The sequence below is a fragment of the Littorina saxatilis genome, linkage group LG10 (assembly GCF_037325665.1).
Source record: "Littorina saxatilis isolate snail1 linkage group LG10, US_GU_Lsax_2.0, whole genome shotgun sequence".
Classification (NCBI taxonomy): domain Eukaryota; kingdom Metazoa; phylum Mollusca; class Gastropoda; order Littorinimorpha; family Littorinidae; genus Littorina; species Littorina saxatilis.
In genome coordinates this window covers 23,560,680-23,581,553 of record NC_090254.1, presented here as the reverse complement: position 1 = coordinate 23,581,553, position 20,874 = coordinate 23,560,680, and the positions used below count along the sequence as shown (strand labels likewise).

The 20,874-nt window shown below is 40.2% G+C and overlaps 2 protein-coding genes across 3 annotated transcripts in view; one reads left to right on the top strand and one right to left on the bottom strand.

Moving 5' to 3' along the window:
* Positions 1-15,902, bottom strand: part of LOC138978444 (spermidine synthase-like) — a 24,103-nt gene extending 8,201 nt beyond the window's left edge. The window contains exons 1-4 of one of the 2 annotated variants that reach the window (XM_070351187.1): positions 15,801-15,902; positions 12,230-12,367; positions 1,079-1,199; positions 122-214 (exon numbers count right to left, since the gene is read on the bottom strand). In XM_070351187.1, the coding sequence (XP_070207288.1) occupies positions 122-214; positions 1,079-1,199; positions 12,230-12,360 (345 nt within the window). In that variant the 5' untranslated portion in view covers positions 12,361-12,367; positions 15,801-15,902. Of the gene's footprint in view, positions 1-121; positions 215-1,078; positions 1,200-12,229; positions 12,368-15,569; positions 15,666-15,800 lie in introns of those variants that run through there. The other variant, XM_070351186.1, reaches the window with a different exon arrangement.
* LOC138978442 (ceramide-1-phosphate transfer protein-like) lies at positions 10,732-20,874 on the top strand. The gene is made up of 4 exons (XM_070351185.1): positions 10,732-10,847; positions 16,995-17,472; positions 18,570-18,718; positions 20,036-20,874. The coding sequence occupies exons 2-4, from the start codon at positions 17,068-17,070 to the stop codon at positions 20,544-20,546; spliced, it is 1,065 nt and encodes a 354-aa protein (XP_070207286.1). The 5' UTR covers positions 10,732-10,847; positions 16,995-17,067; the 3' UTR covers positions 20,547-20,874.

The following is a 20,874-nucleotide window of genomic DNA, read 5'->3' as shown; positions in this document are numbered from 1 at the left end:
ATCACATTGCGCACTTTGCTTAAAATAGCATTTCTTTTTAGACAACCCCCTCCCCCCCCCCCCCCCCCATTCAATCAACCCTGACCACCAAGGAACACACTTTACTGAAGACTTACCGTACCTCATCAATTTCACACATGTCAACTTTCTCCACTTGTTCATGCTTGAGCACCTCTCTGGCCACGCCCCCATCTCCACCGCCAATCACAAGCACCTGTGGACATATAACCAGACACATAAACAATCACCTGTCAACAAATAACCAGACACATACACAACCACAAGTCAACATATAACCAATCACATACACACCCGCCAACCACAAGCACCTGTCAACATATAACCAATCACATACACAGCCGCCAACCACAAGCACCTGTCAACATATAACCAATCACATACACAGCCGCCAATCACAAGCACCTGTCAACATATAACCAATCACATACACAGCCGCCAATCACAAGCACCTGTAAACATATAACCAATCACATACACAGCCGCCAATCACAAGCACCTGTAAACATATAACCACTCACATACAGTCCACAGCCGCCAATCACAAGCACCTGTTAACATATAACCAATCACATACACAGCCGCCATTCACAAGCACCTGCCAACATATAACCACTCACATACACAGCCGCCAACCACAAGCACCTGCCAACATATAACCACTCACATACACAGCCGCCAACCACAAGCACCTGCCAACATATAACCAATCACATACACAGATTTAGTAACCAACAAACAAACCCTTAGAGTTATAGACGATGTTCGGAAATAACTCTGTTGGGTTTGTATGGGCTGCGAAAGAGTTGTTTCTCTTTTAACAAGTGAAGTTTGCTGACCTGACCACTTGTGGAGACAAAATGATTGCCAGTGTCAGTGGCCTAGAATGTCACGTGAGAAAGCGTACGTCTCTGTTTTGGAGAGGGTTTGTTTGTGGAGAGGGAAGGGGGAGTAGGAGCCAGAGAGAGAGAGAGATGGTGGTGGTGGTCTACCACAGACATGTAACTGAATGCTCAAAGGTGAAATTGTTCCGCAAAGAGCGAAATAAAGGACTAATTACCCTGCGAGGGTTAGGGTGGCAGAAGAGGGGGATGTGAGCGATCATCTCCTGGTAGGAGAACTCATCCCTCTCCGTGCACTGTATCACACCGTCCAGCACCAGGACATTGCCGTACGTTTTGCTGCAACATATCAATCATCTTTCATTATTAGTGAGATACAACATCGATCGAAACAAACGAAAACGCCAATAAGTCTTGACCCTCCCATCTAAAATTAATCGTTGGTGTCAAAAGCGAAGCAAAGTTCAAGAACACGATATAAATGCGAAAAACGGCGTAGAAGTTTTGTCACTTATTATGTATGTATGTCTCCCGATGAAGTGACAAAGAATGTCGAAAATAACGTTTGTCTCTGTGACAGCAGAGGAAGAATACTCGTATGGTCACCGCCAGGCTGTGCATGTATTGGTATCATATCTCATTACAATACAATACAATACAATACAACAATACAATACAACAATACAATACAACAATACAATACAATACAATACAATAACTTTATTAATCTCTAAAAGAGAAATTACATTGCTGAGCGTTTGTGTCCGTAATAATAACATACATAAAACATTCAAAATAAACATTTGTTCTTTGTCCTGAGAAAATATAGCACATTGGTTATCACATAAGAAAGTATATCAAATTAATATTAACTTACAAACAGCTATGTTCAAGTACCGGCTACAGGGACCTACAAGAACGTGAAATACACGTTGAACAGCATGTGTGGCGGGAACGCAGAAGGACTGGGTGGCCGAGTGGTAACGCACTTGCGCTCGGAAGCCAGAGGTTGCGAGTTCGACCCTGGGTCAGGGCGTTAGCAATTTTCTCCCCCCTTTCCTAACCTAGGTGGTGGGTTCAAGTGAAGTCTTTCGGATGAGACGAAAAACCGAGGTCCCTTCATGTACACTACATTGGGGTGTGCACGTTAAAGATCCCACGATTGACAAAAGAGTCTTTCCTGGCAAAATTGTATAGGCATAGATAAAAATGTCCATCAAAATACCCGTGTGACTTGGAATAATAGGCCGTGAAAAGTAGGATATGCGCCGAAATGGCTGCGATCTGCTGGCCGATGTGAATGCGTGATGTATTGTGTAAAAAAAATTCCATCTCACACGGCATAAATAAATCCCTGCGCCTTGAATATGCGCGCGATATAAATTGCATAAAATAAAAATTTAAAAAAAAATAAATCCCTGCGCTTAGAACTGTACCCACGGAATACGCGCGATATAAGCCTCATATTGATTGATTGATTGAAGAAGAAGTAGTACGTACAGTATGTAATGTGCATAAGGTTAAACTCACACACTAGGCTTATTTAGTACAGGCTTTTTTCAACCAACCACATTCGTTTCGTGCCATAGAAGGAAGTGCTACATCACAAATGTTGCGTACACGTCATTTCCGGTTGGCGGTGAAACGAAGTTCACACCAAAAACACAAACGACTTTCGTTGATTTGAGTGATTCAACGAATCTACTTTCGTTGACTTTGTAATCATGTTTTGATTATTTCTGTATGGAAACCTTTAATCTATTGGATATAGGTTACCTGATCGTTATTTTTACTGTTCATATCTTCCTACTTTAAGGTCTGGAGTGGACGCTAAAGTTGATCTTTCACTGCATTTCTGTAGCATACATTTGCCTAGGTTGCGCTTGGGAAAATCAAAGATGGCGGCCCGGAGCCGGTTGCCGCTTCACGACTTTAGAGTTCTATTTCTTCCCTAATATAAATAGAATACTTATATTTATAGGGCAGACCTTAATTTGTGAACTGTCTCACTTTGAACAGTTATAAATTGTATGAGTAGAGCTTCGGGTTGCAAATTAATCGCACATAACACACATCGCACTTCTTCTGCGAACAGAACTTCTCTGCTGGTGTCAGTCTAAACCACGACACTTTTTAACACGCACTGTTGAGTTTCGTTGTGCGCGCGCATCCCAGCGGGCAAGAGAAAATGAGGTGGTGAGGAGAAAGTGGTGGGCTTTTTCTTGTCTCTAAATCTAGCTATTATCTATTTCAAATGTCTTAGCGAAATACATATTGTACAGTATGTGTGGTGGGAACACAGAAGAAGAAGTACAGTATGCAATGTGATAGGTCCAAAAGCCCTGGCTCCAACCTGGTCTGGACTGGAATAAAAATGCCTTCATTGTTTTGATTTACAGTATAAAGCATACTATAATTACTGGAAGTCGAAGAGAAATATTTCGATTTTTTAGTATAACAGTAACACTCACAGGCTTAATTTTTTTCTAAGGCGACACTGTATACAATTTTCATGTGTCATCCATTTGTTGTTTGCTATCAGACTGCTAAATTATCTGAGTATAAAAAGTGTGTGTGTGTGTGTGTGTGTGTGTGTGTGTGTGTGTGTGTGTGTGTGTGCATGTTAGGAATGTTAAGCACAGAGAGACAGGCTACAGTGCATGAAACTGCGTTTCACTCAGCTATTATCAAAGGCACAGTAAGCCTCCCGTAAACCATTACAGATACTGTCAGGCTTTTACACACAGTACGCTCTTTACGGAGGGCACCTAGGATGTTCCCATTTGGTGAGCGTTCAAATGGAAGGGTGTTTGTACTGTGTGTAAAAGCCTGACAGTATCTGATGGTTTACGGGAGGCTTACTGTGCCTTTAATATGCTGACACTAAATATTAATAACCCACATTCACTTTCTTTCTTTATTTGGTGTTTAACGTCGTTTTCAACCACGAAGACTATATCGCGACGGGCCCACATTCTCACCTACTGATAAAATTAATCTGGGTCTCTTCACCGCACATACGTCAGCATGAAAATATAGGTGTAAAAGGAATACTGTCTATCTACAAAAGTGTTCCTTTTAAAGGCAACAACAACAACCAAAATGTTTGTCTTTGATAACAAGGCCATATAAGAATTACGGTTGGTAGGTTCAGTTACATTTATAAACAAATTTTTGTAGGTATGGATTGAATTCCTTTTTGATTACACAGGTGCATGTTGCTTTGAATTGGCAACAAAAAAACCCGTGCGAGCTGCATGTATCCCCTGGATATCGGAGAAGAGTAAGTTTTCTTGTAAATTTGTCTGCAAAATCAACTTTTGTCAAAGGGTTGGGAGGGAAAAAATAAGGTAGGTTGGGTAATCTGAGAAACATTGAATTTGTTTTCTTGGTCTAAAACAACGCATAATTACATGTCATGAGATTCAGCATTCAGGACTCTTCTCTTTCTCTTATTTTTATGTACAAATATCTAGAAAAGAAAAGAACATGCAAAACAGAAGCGAAATATGACAACATTATAGTTAAAATATAAGTGTGCCGTAATGTTGGAAATCAGCTTTCAGGTTTGTGCTCCGATGTTCTCAAGTTCTAATGCCTTTTCTTACTTTAGACAGGTAATTATAAAGTAACTCCATGTTTAAAGAGTCTGTACAAGTTTTTTCCTCTATCCTCTAGTTTGAAAGAATGTTTCCCAGACCTATGTCAAATTACTTGAAATCAAAGCTTCAATTGTATCTAAAACAAAAATTAAAAAAAAGTGCTTTAGTTTCCAAGACAAAATGTGCTGTTTGCCATAAGTTCATGAATGCAATGTACCACTTTAAGCCAATTTTGTTAACCGTCAGCACGATACGTTATCAACCAAAGTTGCATAACAAACTGATATAACAGTTATCAATAGCTTGTGGGTCACTTTCTTTGTTCACCTGAAAGGTGCAGCATCCACACAGTTTTACATCTCTTGGTCTCAATGAAATTAAGGATGATTAAACAGTGATAGCAGATCCTGATAACCTTCAACATAGGTGGCTGTTATGATGTAATGCTAATCTGGATCTATACCTGATAACTGATTTTTTCAGAGAGAGAAAGAGAGATGAAACCCTTTTTATCCTACATACGTGAGAGAGACACCCGTGAGATAATAATCGTTCAAATCACACGTGTGTATATCATGTAAATGAGGTCATGTCAAGCAAGTCTGGCAGGGACCTGTTTTTCCACAGCTTATGATGCCAAAGTCACCGAGACAAACGTCATTATAGAAACACAAATTGCGCTCGCTAATTACCCTCGATGAATCTTTGGAACTAACACGTCACGCCACACTTTCAGAGTGACGTTTCTTTGCTTTGACGTAATAGATTGCACGAGGCTTTAGAAGAGATCGAAGTTCCAATTTAGCTGCCTCGAATGCAGGACATTTTCAGTAAAATACACGTAAGTACAGTATGTAGGATAAACAGAATACTACATGGCTTGCTGTGTCGTACCAGATTTACACTCGTTGCTTTTTCAAATAGTGAACAGCTCGCTTTCGCTCGCAGTTCAATATTTAAAAAAACAACTCTAAATCTGGTATGACACAGCAAGCCATGTAGTATTCTCTCTATAACTCAAGGAGAGGAAGAGAGAGAGGGGGAGTGGGATCGAACACTTTAATAAAATGTGTTACCTAATGAAGGAGAGGGAAAGAGAGAGATCGAGAGAGAGCGATTTTAATTCAAATTTTTATATGTTTAATTTTCTGAGCTTGTTTTTAATCCAAATATAACATATCTATACATTTTTGGAATCAGGAAACAATTACACATTAACATGCTTCCATTTGAAACTTCGAGGTCTTCATCGGGGATTGACGCCCGACAAAAGCTAATTGAAGCCCGACGGAGCGAAGCGACGGAGGGCTTCAATTAGACTTTGGGAGGGCGTCAATCCCCGATGAAGACCGAGAAGTTTCAAATGGAAGCATGTTAATGTTATTGTAATTCAATCTGACGACGATCTCTTTCCTGCTTTCATGCGGTTGTAAACAGACAGAATTGGTTCTGTTCTGTTCACACACTACTTTCAGTCCACCTACCTGCAAGGGTCAAATCCCAAGAAATATGTCTCTGTATTCCTATCGTATCACTCTGCTCCTGTTTTGTTTTCTTTCACACACATTTTCCCCCTTTTTTTTTACGGGTTTCTGGACAGCAAACTCTAAAACAAATTCTTTTCATCACAAAAGCGATCTTTGGAATTGACTGACGTAGTCCGGAAGAATTCATGCATCAACTTACGTCACGTATTCGATGTCATCACTTCGCATACCTTATGGTCTCGGTATTTCGTTGGCCTTCATATTTCCTACTTGTAAAATGACCCTCAAAGCTAACCGAGACTAGTTGAGGCTGCATCAATGCGCCTCGCCAGCAGGTTGTTAATGGATTTTTTAGCGAGTGGTTATCGACAATTATTGACCGGTAATTTTTAATGAGTTGGGGCATTCTGACCAATCACAGGATCTGTTTCATTAAAACGCAAAGTTGATTGAATTACAATAAAGAACGACATTACAAAAAATGTTTATCGATTTGTAAAAATGTAATTTTATTTACAATTTTCAGATTTTTAATGACCAAACTCATTAATTAATTTTCAAGTCACAGAGCTGAAATACAATACCAAAGTCCGGGCTTCATCAAAGATGACTTGATCAAAAATAATTTCAATCAATTTGATCGAAAAATTAGGGTATGACAGTGCTGCCTCAATTTTCACAAAAAGCCGGATATATATATGACATCATCAAAAAACAATATCCAAAAAAATGAAAAAACATCTGGGGATATCATACCCAGGAACTCTCATGTCAAGTTTCATGAAGATCGGCCCAGTAGTTTTCTCTGTATCGCTCTACACACACACACACACCACATCTCGATTCCCTGTCTATGTTAAAACATTTAGCCAAAACTTGACTAAAATGTAACAAGTCGCGTAAGGCGAAAATACAATATTTAGTCAAGTAGCTGTCGAACTCACAGAATGAAACAGAGCGCAATGCCATTTTTCAGCAAGACCGTATACTCGTAGCATCGTCAGTCCACCGCTTATGGCAAAGGCAGTGAAATTGACAAGAAGAGCGGGGTAGTAGTTGCGCTAAGAAGGGTATTTAGCACGCTTTTCTGTACCTCTCTTTGTTTTAACTTCTGAGCGTGTTTTTAATCCAAACATATCATATCTATATGTTTTTGGAATCAGGAACCGACAAGGAATAAGATGAAAGTGTTTTTAAATTGATTTCGACAATTTAATTTGATAATAATTTTTATATATTTAATTTTCAGAGCTTGTTTTTAATCCAAATATAACATATTTATATGTTTTTGGAATCAGACAATGATGGAGAATAAGATGAACGTAAATTTGGATCGTTTTATAAATTTTTATTTTTTTTTACAATTTTCAGATTTTTAACGACCAAAGTCACTAATTAATTTTTAAGCCACCAAGCTGAAATGCAATACCGAAGTCCAAGCTTCGTCGAAGATTACTTGACCAAAATTTCAACCAATTTGGTTGAAAAATGAGAGCGTGACAATGCCGCCTCAACTTTCACGAAAAGCCGGATATGACGTCATCAAAGACATTTATCAAAAAAATGAAGAAAACGTTCGGGGATATCATACCCAGGAACTCTCATGTCAAATTTCATAAAGATCGGTCCAGTAGTTTGGTCTGAATCGCTCTACACGCACGCACGCACGCACACACATACACCACGACCCTCGTTTCGATTCCCCCTCGATGTTAAAATATTTAGTCAAAACTTGACTAAATATAAAAATGAGAAAAAAAAATACATGCAAGTGTCTATATTATTAATTGAAATAATTATTAAAGGTCAATATGACAAACCTTGAGATTTAAAAGGGTGGGCGATGGTGGTTTTTAAGATTTATTCGTAAAATTAATATTAAAAGTCCTACGGTTTTAAGCCATTAAGGACTTGAGTGTTTGTCCGCCTTTAGAAGATTTATTCAATATTTAATCAATACTTTCACACTCAGAAAAATACTAGTACAGTCGAACCTGTCTAAAAAGACCACCCAAGGGACTGAGCAAAAGTGGTCTCTTTAGACAGGTAATTTATATAGACCGTCGGGGATCCTTTGGGGTGGTCTTAATGGGCAGGTGGTGTTTATGGACAGGTGGTCTCCAGGGCAAGTTTGACTGTACATGTACAATATTTAGGACTGATACTCAGACCTGGGAACCCCTGTTTTGCACTTAAAATATTCTCAAACAAACTTGCTGTATTTTCAGAAAAATGAGTGTACTCCACAGGGCCGAACCAAATGAGTTGTAAGGGGGGGGGGGGGTTCCTCCTTTTTTGGGGGGGCAAAGCAGGCGCGCGAACTAGGGGGGTCCGGGGGCATTGCTCCCCCAGAAAATTTTTGAAAAACGGTTAAAATCTGTGCAATCTGGTGCATTCTGGGCCTTGTTTTGAGGGTTAAGAGCAGCATTGTTTTGGTGCTAAAACAAGTAAAAAAAAAAACCACTCAAAGCAAGGTACATGCTTTTTCCAGGGGTGGGGTTCCGGAACCCCTGGAACCCCCCCCTGGGTCCGGCCCTGCTCCACACAGCATTTGAACATCCATGATTAAAACATGCTTCACATGTGTCCATCACACCATTAATTAAGTTCACTTATACATTTAAAACAAATGCTTTTTTCAATGTTTACTGACAAAAACTGTAATCATGTGTCAAAATATTGGATCGGCTTCGGGATGGGCTTGTGAAGAAAACTAGTCTAGGAATTTTTCTCGTCATATTTTTTCCCCACTGACCGTACTGATCGTATTCTCGACAATCATGCGTACAAAATACGGCAAAATGGTATGGGTTCCCATGTCTCGATACTAATAACTTTGGTTATAAACACCTTTCGAAAAAGGACCACACCATGACAATTAAAAGTCATCAGTCATTAGCTACTGAGATAAGGACAAAGTAAAGATTATCAATGCATCCCTTTATCAATATTCTTGCTCTTCTTCTGTTCATTTGTTTTTTTATCTTTATAAAATTTGTGATAGCACTGTTTTGAAACCTGGACCACTGACAGATAAATTCCAACTGCAAGAAATAATTGTTTTTATCATTCACTTTGTTTTGACGGTCTAAAAAAATTATTTTTTTAGTGTTACAGATATGCTATGTAGGTTACATCTTAAAGTTGCTAAAATTACAATATTTTGTGAAAAGGAAAAGGCGAAAACTTGATTTATTAAACAAACAAAATAAATCACATACAAAAGCACAAATGTCAAATCATAAATCTTCCTTTAGAATTAGAGTTCTGTTTGTTTGTCTTTTTTTTAATCAAAATCAAGTGATGTTTGAATTGATCAATAACACATGAATCAATCAATGAAGTAGCACAACAATAAATAATTTGCGACACTTTTTCAAAACCAAACAAGGGTTATAATTCAGCCACCTCTCAGCCTGTGCTTATAAGCATAGTGCACTGTGCACTAATGTTCACATTGTTTTCAACTTCCCCAACTTCCTCCACCAGGCACGAGTTAAAACAAAGTACAGTCGTACCCCAAGTTCAAGACCTCCCAAAGTCTGAGAAAAGCAGGTCTGAAAAAGGAGGGAGTCTTAAAATGAAGGTACGTACATTTACAGAGCTTATAAACAGAAAATTGGAGAAAGCAGGGCCTAGGGTCTCAAAATGGAGGAATTCTCCAAGTGGAGGGCAGTTGGGGCATTTAAAAAGGGGGTTGAACTGCATTTTAGAACTCACGCACCCATGCCACTCACAACTACATTGTCACAGCTGTTGTAGTGCATAGACCCACAATCTGCTGGACTGCAGCCAAGGCTTACATAACTTTACAACAGCCTTGTTTGCGGCAAGTGGCAGATATGGCTTCATTATCACCAGCCTACAGTGTCCTGAACTCAGGTCAAATGAGAGTTCGCTCTAGTTCAGGATGCAACCTACAGAGGTTATGAAGGGGCTTGCCAAGATTCTCCGCTTCATTCACCACAGAGTTACCTGTCATGACAGTCTGTGAGCAAGTGAGAAGAACAAAAAGGAAAAACACAATCAGAGTGAATACTAACAAAAGGTTAAAGCAGATTAATTACTTTTGGCACACTGAAGCACAGCCCGTATAGTTTCTAAAAGAGTTAGCCAAATATGCTACACAGTTGTAGTATCTTAATACACTGAGTATTATGGCCTTGGTTGTACCATTGTTAGACATCCACGAGCCCCTTCAAGAAACCAGTCTCACTAATTGAAGTAAATGAGCAGAAAAATGTACTTTGGAATCTACAGCCGATCAATTAGCTCTCTGTTCCACTGGGATATTAAAGTAACAGCTGCAAGCTACATCCACACTCCCTTAACTTTAGGCATAGTCTGCATTCAACTTGCAATGAACAGACTGCAATGGAGATAGGACAATCAGACAGGAGACATGCAGTTAATCACACCAGCTGCTACATGTACTGAATCTTGGCCACAAACAGCATTACGAATTTTAAAACAAGCAGAAAAATCCTTTTTCTTATGACGTTTAGGCATTCACAACTTTAATTTAAAGTCAATGAAACAGTATCTCAGACTATCTGCATCTTCTTGTCCGGTTGTTTGTAAAATGTTTGAACATTGGTTAACCTGAGGAACTGACAGTCAAATTATGCATTCAGTCCTTGGCTTGCCAAGTTCCAAATCAAAACAATAAAACCATAAGCCAGCCGTCTGACAGTTGCACACACCAACACAGGTTCCACTGTCCATGCATTTCTAAATACAATGAAGGGAAGGGGAAGCAATCCAAAGGTCAAGCAGCACAACTCGTGTGCCCTTCTTTTCTTCCCAGTCACACTCACAGTCCTAATCTCTCAATGCCAGGGAACCCTGGAGCATTCCCAACCTCTATCTTGGTGCAGATCTACACCTCTGAGAGTGATGTGAGTTTATCATGATTTCTTAACCAGTGTATGAAAAATGTGTAACAAAAAAGGATACATGTACTAAAGAATGAACTGACACAGTTAATACCTGCAGCTATCTATATCAGCCACAAAACACAGCATCACAGGTTGTGTGAATCAGCCAGCAATTTTTCAGCCTGATTTTTGTTTGTTATAAAGATATCTGCCATCACAATTCACAGTATCTTCATGAGCATCTAAACTCAGCTGGGTGAATAACCAAGGCAGTTTTTTCACCCAGATGTTTGTTATAAGAAAGCTTTTTTGTGTGTGAGAAAAGTAAACATTAAGGCTGTGTATACATGTGTGTTTCATTAGCAATCTCACATGCTTATACAGTTAGTTCCTTGTGCATGTGGTAGCTGTGTTTTGGTTTTCAAGTGGCCATTATTATTTATAGATTCTGTGGAAATATTCAGATAGCTCTGTGAGTGTGTGCGTGACGTATGGGATCAAGTGCCGCAAGTAAGTTTTCTTTAAGTTTAAGACAAGCATTCTTCTCTTCTGTCTGTCTGGCTAGCTAATTGGAAGGGGGGTGGGGGGAGAGAGAAAGAGAGAGAGAGAGAGAGAGAGAGAGAGAGAGAGAGAGAGAGAGAGAGAAAATTAGCTCAACAATAAAGCATGTTGCTTATTTAAGTATGAGCCATGAATTTAAATGTTTTGATATACACATATATATGACTTTCTTTGCTTCAACGGAACTGTGCAATATATAATATATATATATTGCAATAAGGATATTACAATGTTGTGGAAAAGATTACTTTGTTGAGTACACCTCCTTTTGAACTGTTTGTATGTGTAACGTTGAGAGTTTACAATCTAAAATGCACCACATATGAATTTCTGCCTGAAGAACAATTCATGGTATTAAATTAGTATATTCTTGTTCCATGTCTATTAGTCTCCTTCAAGTACATGCCACAAGTATTTACATACAATTACAAGTAGATGAATGAAAAGAAAAGCACAAGACTGTACAAACAACAACAAAGATCAGGACTACAAATGTAGCTCATGCCAAAAAGAAAGGATGCAAATCATTTACCTTGATGGAAGAAAAAAGTAGAAAATGAATGAATACATGTGCTTCTCCTGTCCTGTGTGTGTGTGTGAATGAGTGTGTGAGAGAGAGAGAGAGAGAGAGAGAGAGAGAGAGAGAGAGAGAGAGAGAGAGAGAGAGAGAGAGAGAGAGACTGAGTCAGAGAGAGAGAGATGGTGGGAAGGTATTAAGAAGAGGTATTAAGAAGAGAGAGGGAGAGAACAAATAAATATAGGTCATTGACTGTTATCAAAGATAGAGAGTGGAAAAACAAGTCGGACTGATCGACATACGATACACACAAGTAAGACCATACCTTTTGAAGACCAGAACATTCTGATACTTTGATTTTTCATTAAAGAGAATTTCCTGGACTTCTAGTGACATTGACTGGCCAGGCCACAGCTCACTCAGTTCACTGAACCATCCATCTTTGATCTGATTCATGGTTGGTCTGTAAATGGAAAAAACAAAACTATTCAGGAGAAAAAAATCAAACAAACAAAAAACAATGGGTAAGCTTCCTTTCACATATATATATATATATGGACTGGGTGGCCGAGTGGTAACGCACTTGCGCTCAGAAACGAGAGGTTGCAAGTTCGACCCTGGGTCAGGGCGTTAGCAATTTTCTCCCCCCTTTCCTAACCTAGGTGGTGGGTTCAAGTGCTAGTCTTTCGGATGAGACGAAAAACCGAGGTCCCTTCGTGTACACTACATTGGGGTGTGCACGTTAAAGATCCCACGATTGACAAAAGGGTCTTTCCAGGCAAAATTGTATAGGCATAGATAAAAATGTCCACCAAAATACCCGTGTGACTTGGAATAATAGGCCGTGAAAAGTAGGATATGCGCCGAAATGGCTGCGATCTGCTGGCCGATGTGAATGCGTGATGTATTGTGTAAAAAAATTCCATCTCACACGGCATAAATAAATCCCTGCGCCTTGAATATGTGCGCGATATAAATTGCATAAAATTAAAATAAACAAGAAGAGCAAACGCTCGATCGAGTCACTTTCGCAGTTCTGAATATTATATGAGGCATCAGATGGACAGGAAGAAATTGCTATTCACAACACAATGAGTCACGTTCACATAAAATTTGAGCCCGGTCACTTTTATAGTTTCCGAGAAAAGCCCAACGTTAAGTTGTGTGTTGCCGAACAGAAAAGGCTAGTTATCTCCCTTGTTTTTCTGATAACGTTCGTAAAAGGCTACAGATGTAAATACTTTGATGTAAAGAATAATCCTACAAAGTTTCAATCACATCCGATGAACTTTGTCAAAGATATAAAATGTCTAATTTTTCCTTTGACGCTGACCTGTGACCTTGAAAAAGGTCAAAGGTCAACGAAACCATCGTTAAAGTGTAGAGGTCATTGGAGGTCACGACTAAACAAAATATGAGCCCGATCGCTTTGATAGTTTCCGAGAAAAGATATAAAATGTCTAATTTTTCCTTTGACGCTGACCTGTGACCTTGAAAAAGGTCAAAGGTCAACGAAACCATCGTTAAAGTGTAGAGGTCATTGGAGGTCACGACTAAACAAAATATGAGCCCGATCGCTTTGATAGTTTCCGAGAAAAGTCCAACGTTAAGGTGGTGTCTACGGACGGCCGGCCGGACGGCCGGCCGGCCGGACAGACTAACACTGACCGATTACATAGAGTCACTTTTTCTCAAGTGACTCAAAAATAATAAATCCCTGCGCTTAGAACTGTACCCACAGAATACGCGCGATATAAGCCTCATATTGATTGATTGATTGATATATATACAGGGGGTCTAAAAAGAAAGAGCTGATTTTCTTTCAATACTACAGACAAGTCAGTAACTTGATTGAAATCGATTTTGCGTGATATTGTAGTCAGTTCATAGAAGTTTTGTCCCCAGTTTACAGCTTTCAGTTGAGATCGTCTGTTTCTTCACACCACGTGATCAATGTAGCCACCCCGTTTTCCCGATGACAGACTGCATCCTCATTGCCATGTTGTTCATTACATTGGGGAATGTTTCCTGTGGGATGTTTTGGATTTCTCTGAGAATATTTGCCTTCAGTGGTTGTAACTTGTAGGTTTCTTGGTCTGGGGTACATATTAGCGTATTAGCTTACATATATATTAGTTTTCCATTTCTGGTACTGATGTTTCAATGTCTTTTTGGGTAAATGTTTTTGAGACACCCTATACTCACCAAGACACATACACCCAAGCTCAATCTCTGTCTCACTGTGCTACAGAAGGACAGAAGCTTGTGTTTCCGACCCACTACACCCAATCAATCAATCAATCAATATGAAGCTTATATAGCGCGTATTCCATGGGTACAGTTCTAAGCGCTTGTCGAAGAGTTGTCAACACAGGACTAACAAAGAAACTAACATCTACAGATGGACACGAACCCTATCACACACTAGCAAACCCTGATAAACATACAACAAACAACTGTTTAACAACAATGTACACATCAATAGCTAGGTCCAAACAAAATAATATTAAACACAAAGAAAATACCTCTCACAGAGCACAGCATAAGAATGTCTTTTGGGGCACAACACATCACGTCGAACATGAAAGTCGCAGCCAGTTACGGGAAGAACTGAGTCTTCAACCTACTTTTGAACGCTAATGACTGGCCTCTCCAATGGTTGTCAGAGGAAACCGCTATTCCCTCTTCCCCAAACCTTTCAAACCCGAAAGAGTTATTTAAAAAAAACCATCTACAGTGGAACCCCTGTTTTAAGACTTCCTCCTTTTTCAGACTTCTTCCTTTTTCAGATGTTTTGTTCATAACCTCTGTAAATTTACCTCCATGTTAAGACCTGATTTTCTCATAGTTGTAAAGGTCGTTAAAGGGGGGTTCCACGTCGGTATCAACATATATGGAGGTCTGTCATTTGCATACCCGAGCAGCGACTTTTGAGTGTAACGTGGAGGGACGGCAGGCAAAGGTACATGCTTCAGCTGTGCAGACAAAAGCGCTATAGTTACCACAATGTTTACGGAAGCATATATCCGACATTTACGCGCCACTGATTTTCCAGCCAAGTGGGAATACGCATGAATTGTGAATTGTCAAACGACAGACCTCGATATAGCCTACTTGAGCCATAATTGTATTGTGGTATTACTGGTAGACCAAGTCACCATACAAAAAACAATAGACACCATCAGTATTCCAAGCTCTCATAATCTTGCAAACTTCAAAGCATAGCAAAGCATGTGGTACGGCTATCTCGCAAGAGCTGCAAAGGACAACATTTTAAGTTCTTGCAGATTTCGAAGCATGCATTTACAAAGAGCGTGTCTCGAAAGAGCTGCTCAGATACCCAAAAGATCTATTGACATCAATAAAAGCATGAAGCATCAATGAAAACGTATGTTATGAAGATAATAATTAAACAAATTCAGAATCAAAACGCAAACTTCAGGTAAAAGTCCACACACTCATACAGCGCAACACACACACACAGTGACACACACACATGGTGTACAAACACACTAACAACACACACGCACGCCCAAACACAACACACACAGGGTGCACAAACACACGTGTTTTACACACACGTATAGTTATACACAGTGAGACACACAGGGATTTTCAAGACAGCATTTTCTTCTAGTCTGATAAACCGTCCTACTCGTACTTACTCTTTCGGCATCCTGGAATAATAAACGATCTTCACCCAAAAAATGAATATCAAGATATAATACAGTTCCGTAGCCCCAGCACTAGCACTAGCAGTGGCTTTCCGACAGAAACGTGCAAGTATGGTTCCTTATGGTTATGCACACAAAGAAAGACTAACTCCAATGGCATCTCCGCCAATTAACACTCCTAATGAAATGTGTTCATTTGTAATTACCGGCTGTCGCACTTACCGTGTTAATAGATCGTATGCAGCAGTATTGAACGAGTCGGGATGGTGCGAGCAATAAAACAACACAGGGTCTATGAACAACACAACACGTGTCTGGTTCAAACCGGATGTGACAGCTTGTAAGGGAGTTCAGAGTAAGCTCCCCTGAGTATAGCAGACGACACGCTTACTATGTTATGATTTGTGGCATCTCTATCTTTTAGTTTTTCTGATAATGTCTTTTTGGTTTCTGAATAATGCGTCGTTTTTCTTTCCTTCTGTCTTTCTTTTTCTGTTTTTGTAGCTGTCATCGCAATTTTCACAGATAATTATTTACCTGTATCTAAACAACAAGCCATGGTCAAACAGACATCATATTCCCTAGTAGGTGGGATTGGGAGGGGGCGGGGCATTAAGCACTTACCCGGACAAGCTGTTTTTTCCGATCTCCTTTTGAAGTTAATTGTATTGTGTATAGCTTACACGTGCCGTTAACTGATCCTTCATTACATGCAGTAATTACATTTCTTGAGTTGTCATTCGCCGGGCATGAGTGTTTGCAACTGAGTAGCCTATGACCAGACATCGTACGATTACTAGCGTTTTAGTGAAACGGGGGTGAGAGATGGGGGATGGGTGTGTGAGAATTGATTCACTTCATCGTGTTAAAGTGAGCTCACACCATGAAAAGCTGCTGCCAAAGTTGTCCAGGTACTACGTCTACGTGCTCATGCATGGACACCCCTTCCCCGCCTACTCACTGTCTCCGGCTCTCTCTCTCTCTCTCTCTCTCTCTCTCTCTTTTCGAAGGCGGGTGGAGGCTGAGACAGCAACTGTTAACATTATTATATATCCTCGTTACTGAATTAAAAAAAAAACTCTCTCGTTCTGTCTCTCTGTTTCTGTATCTCTGTTTCTCTCTCTCTCTCTCTCTCTCTCTCTCTCTCTCTCTCTCTCTCTCTCTCTCTCTCTCTCTCTCTCTCTTTTCCTTCCTATCTCTCTCTCCAGTTCAGTGAGTATATGTTGCGGAGTTGAATGTTCTAGTTTTACATTTAGTCAAGATTTGATTTAGTTTTGGAGTCGAAAAGGTTTCCACGGCTGTGTTTGCTACTTATCCGTACATGTATGTTTAATTAAAAGTTTCTTTGTTTTATTTCCGATTACCTAATTTCATATTTAATTTTTTTTTTAATTATCATTTGTTGTTGTTGTACAGACGAGGAAATGCAAATCTTCAGTTGTCAGTCTGGCATCAGCAACACTCCTAACTTGAGCAGCAAGCACACACGATGGGCGTGAAAATACCTTTGACTTGTGGGCAACTTCGCATCTTTTTCGTCATCCTGTTCTTCTTCGCGGCCATCAAAGTCGTGCTCTACCAGTCAGTCTCCTACGAAACGTTCTCGACAACAACAGCTCGACAAGAGAGTGAAGCAGAGCGAGAAACTACGTTGAGCACAAAGAATCGTATTTCACTAAAATCTCGATGGAAACCTCGGGGCAGCTTTGTGAGAGTGGAAGGCAGTGACAAGAGCGAAAGGACAGGTGAAAGCAAACACAGGAGAGCAAGATATTCTGATGGAAAACCTCTTGATGGTTTTCAGAGAAAAGCTGAAGGTGTAGGCCTACACACGCGAACAGTGAAGTCACTGAATCAGTTACAAGTTGAAAATCTCGACACTTCAAATTCAAAGGTATGGAAAATACTAGTGTGTGTGTGCGCGCGCTTTGTGTGGCAGTGTGTGCCAGTGCCGGTGTCACGATTTCATCTTTCGCCTGTGTACATATTTCCCCCTCGACATAATTATACTCAAGACTGAAATGTTGTTTCCTGGTAAAATTAAGAAGTGAAATTATTTATGGACGAAAAGCATGTCAGTTGTTCTTGCATGTGAAGAAAATTGGTGGTAAAATGTAATAGATTTCACCCCCAAAATCGATTTCTTCAAAAACGTGTACTGAGTGGTTACGTTTCTTGAGTAAGAAAGAAAACATTTTAGGATGAATCACTGAATTTCTAAGTTAAATAAAACAAATTGGTTGGACAAATTTGGCCCCATGAATGTAAGGTACACAAGGTCGCTCATCAGTACTATCGAAGGGTGTTTTTTTTGTTCAGTGTAGAGTTTATATTAGATCAACGCAGAATGTACACAATGACGTATCCACAATTTTTCGCAAAAATAGAAACCGTTCTGTGGGCAAAATTCTGTACAATAATCGGTACTGGAACCATCTCAGACAAGTGTCTTTTGTTGTTTTAAAAACATGTTGAAAAATAGCCTTCTTATCTAACAAACAGTCCAAAGAAGACGAGTATTACTCAGGGCCGGACCAAATGAGTTGTAAGGGGGGGGGGGGGGGGGGGTTCCTCCTTTCAGTTTGGCCCGGGGGGCAAATCAGCGAAGTGGCAAAGCCACAAGAAGCAGGCGCGCGAACTAGGGGGGTCCGGGGGCATGCTCCCCCGGAACATTTTTGAAAAACGGTTAAAATCTGTGCAATCTGGTGCATTCTCGGCCTTGTTTTGAGGTTTAGGAGCAGCATTGTTTTGGTGCTAAAACTAGTAAAAAAAAAAACCCACTCAAAGCAAGGTACATGCTTTTTCCAGGGGTGGGGTTCCGGAACCCCTGGAACCCCCCCCTGGGTCCGGCCCTGTTACTTGAAGAGGTGTAACACCTTTACAGCGGGGCAGAGACGGAGAATCGATTGCGAAAGTAGCTGATCTGTGTTTTCCTGGTTACCAGCAGTGCGGCGTCATTTCTGACCAATCACAGCTTTGCATTTCTTTCAGGCCGATACTTCAACCAACATGGCGGGCAAAGAGAAATCGGATCACGGCTTTGACGCAGAAATAGTGCTACAATTGTTTCAAAAGTGCAGAGGAGAGGATGGGGATCTGTTGATCGAATGCTACAACGATGCATACGAGGAATTGTGCAAGTGAGTAAAGGTTGATGCGTCAGCTTTTTCTCTAGCGGGCGTTTTGTCAGACTGAAATGGTAACTACTCAACTAAATAATTGTCTGTTTACCTTCATTTGCATACTGCCGGATCAGACCACAAACCACGGTCGTGATGTAGGACTGTGGGTAGGATTTGTCAAGAATGTTTTCTTGTTATTCTCAAGGGCCATTGTGGAAACTAAACAGTTGTGTGTGTGTGTGTGTGTGTGTGTGTGTGTGTGTGTGTGTGTGTGTGTGTGTGTGTGTGTGTGTACTGTGTGTATACATGTGTGTGTGCAGGGAATTTTACTTTTGAAAGTTGTTTTTAAACAGAAATTATACTTTAAAAATGTTGATTACATACATGTACCGATGAATGTACTTTGGTTTGCCTAATGCTGCCCCTGAACCAAACCATATGCCTTTTTTGTACAGGCAACAAATGCAAGGATGTCAGAGTAGGCGAAGGTGTTTATGATTAATATGAAACAATTGTGTACTACTACTAGCATTGCAGGCAAGAAATAAATCCAAGTAGTTGTCATCAAAACATTGTTTTTCACTGTTTGGTTGTCTGTGAACAGCCAACCAGACTTCGAGCTGTGCAGCTGCCATGTTTTCTTGCACTGCCAGCATCTCCAGATATATATATATAGATATGATATCAATTCTCGCCAAACCCTAGCTGCAGCTAGCCTGTATACCGCCCAGTTCCCACACATTTTTTTTCCAGAACAGCTTGCAGTGACAGTCATTCAACAGGCCAGGCAAGAGGGATTTAAAAGCCTTCCTAATTTCAAGCAGTCATTTAATAATTTTGCTCAAGAATTTATTGGGATTTTTTTACCCCCAGTGAAAAGAGTGGCAAGTTAAGGGAGGTAACTATATTTTTCTGTCAAAATATCCAACCCTTTCTTTCCAGCATAATGATTTTGTATCGTTTGAAACCAAGAAAAAAGAAAAAAGTTCCTAATCAAGATAATAAATTTTAAGGTATGTAAAACTAAATTATATATATTATATATGTATATATATATATTCAGTTTAAACAGACAGTGAGAAGATACAAGTAAAAGCAGGCAAACAAACACACTGTACCCAATGTTTTACAAATTACTTTCTTAAATTCATAGCCTTGTCTAGTTGTTCATTGCCCCTACACCCCACCAGGGGCCTTAGGCATCCCCCGGTCCCTCGGCCGCCGATGGATTGGGTTTCAGTATTGCCACCTTTTTTGCTCCAACCCGTGTGTGTGTGCATATGCATGCTACTGCTAGCATATCTAGTATGATCTAACCTTTGTCTCAATTTACAGGCTCTTCAAACCATTGGGCACCATCTTCAACTTTGTCACCTCGGACATCGTGGAAAAGATCGGCATCCTGCGGGACTATCAAAAGAGCGAGGTAGGAGAACACTTCAGGTCTATTCAGTCGATGGTCAAGTATGAAGTGAGCAATGACCTCACCAACCAGAAAAAGAAAGCGTCGGGATGCCGCACCCTGCTTCGACTGCACCGTGCGCTAGAGTTTATCGCCGCCCTGCTCACCAAGATCAGAAACACAGACAACTCGTGCAAGTTTTCCAACGAAGCCACGGAGGCGTACGACAGCACACTAGCCAAGTACCACCCTTGGCTGATCAAGAAGGCTGTGCACGTGGCCATGTATACACTACCCGACCGTAAGAACTTGCTGCTGAAGATGACGGTGGAGGACACGCCCGAGGGAATGGCCAAAGTGGAGGCTCTGATAGGACAGCTTAACATGGTGTATGATGTCACGCAGAAGCTCTACATTGACAACAATCTGTTGGATCTACCATAGCTGTGCTTTAGGGTTGTGTGTATGTGACTTTAAGCCTTTCAATCTGCACTTTTAAGTGTGATATAGATACACTCTTTATGCATCTCCTTTATGTTGGATCTTATAAAGACCACTGGATGTTTCAGATAGAACTGTTGTTTATATGCACTGAAAATGAGTACATGTATTCTGCTCATGTTGCAAATTGGCCTGACACCTATGGTATTCCTGCCTCATACTCTAGTGGTACTTATTTGCTGTGTTTAGAAGATGATATTATACAAGATTCCTGCTTTTGTGTCATTCACCAGCATCTTATAAGTATATTAAAGACAAATGAGACAATTGA

What these genes read in the sequence shown, in the direction of transcription:
- LOC138978442 (XM_070351185.1), top strand. Translation starts at nt 17,068, where the DNA reads ATGGGCGTGAAAATACCTTTGACTTGTGGGCAACTTCGCATCTTTTTC. An exon ending in TCGACACTTCAAATTCAAAG is followed by an intron (nt 17,473 to 18,569) that starts GTATGGAAAATA and finishes CATTTCTTTCAG; the next exon opens with GCCGATACTTCAACCAACAT. An exon ending in GCATACGAGGAATTGTGCAA is followed by an intron (nt 18,719 to 20,035) that starts GTGAGTAAAGGT and finishes CTCAATTTACAG; the next exon opens with GCTCTTCAAACCATTGGGCA.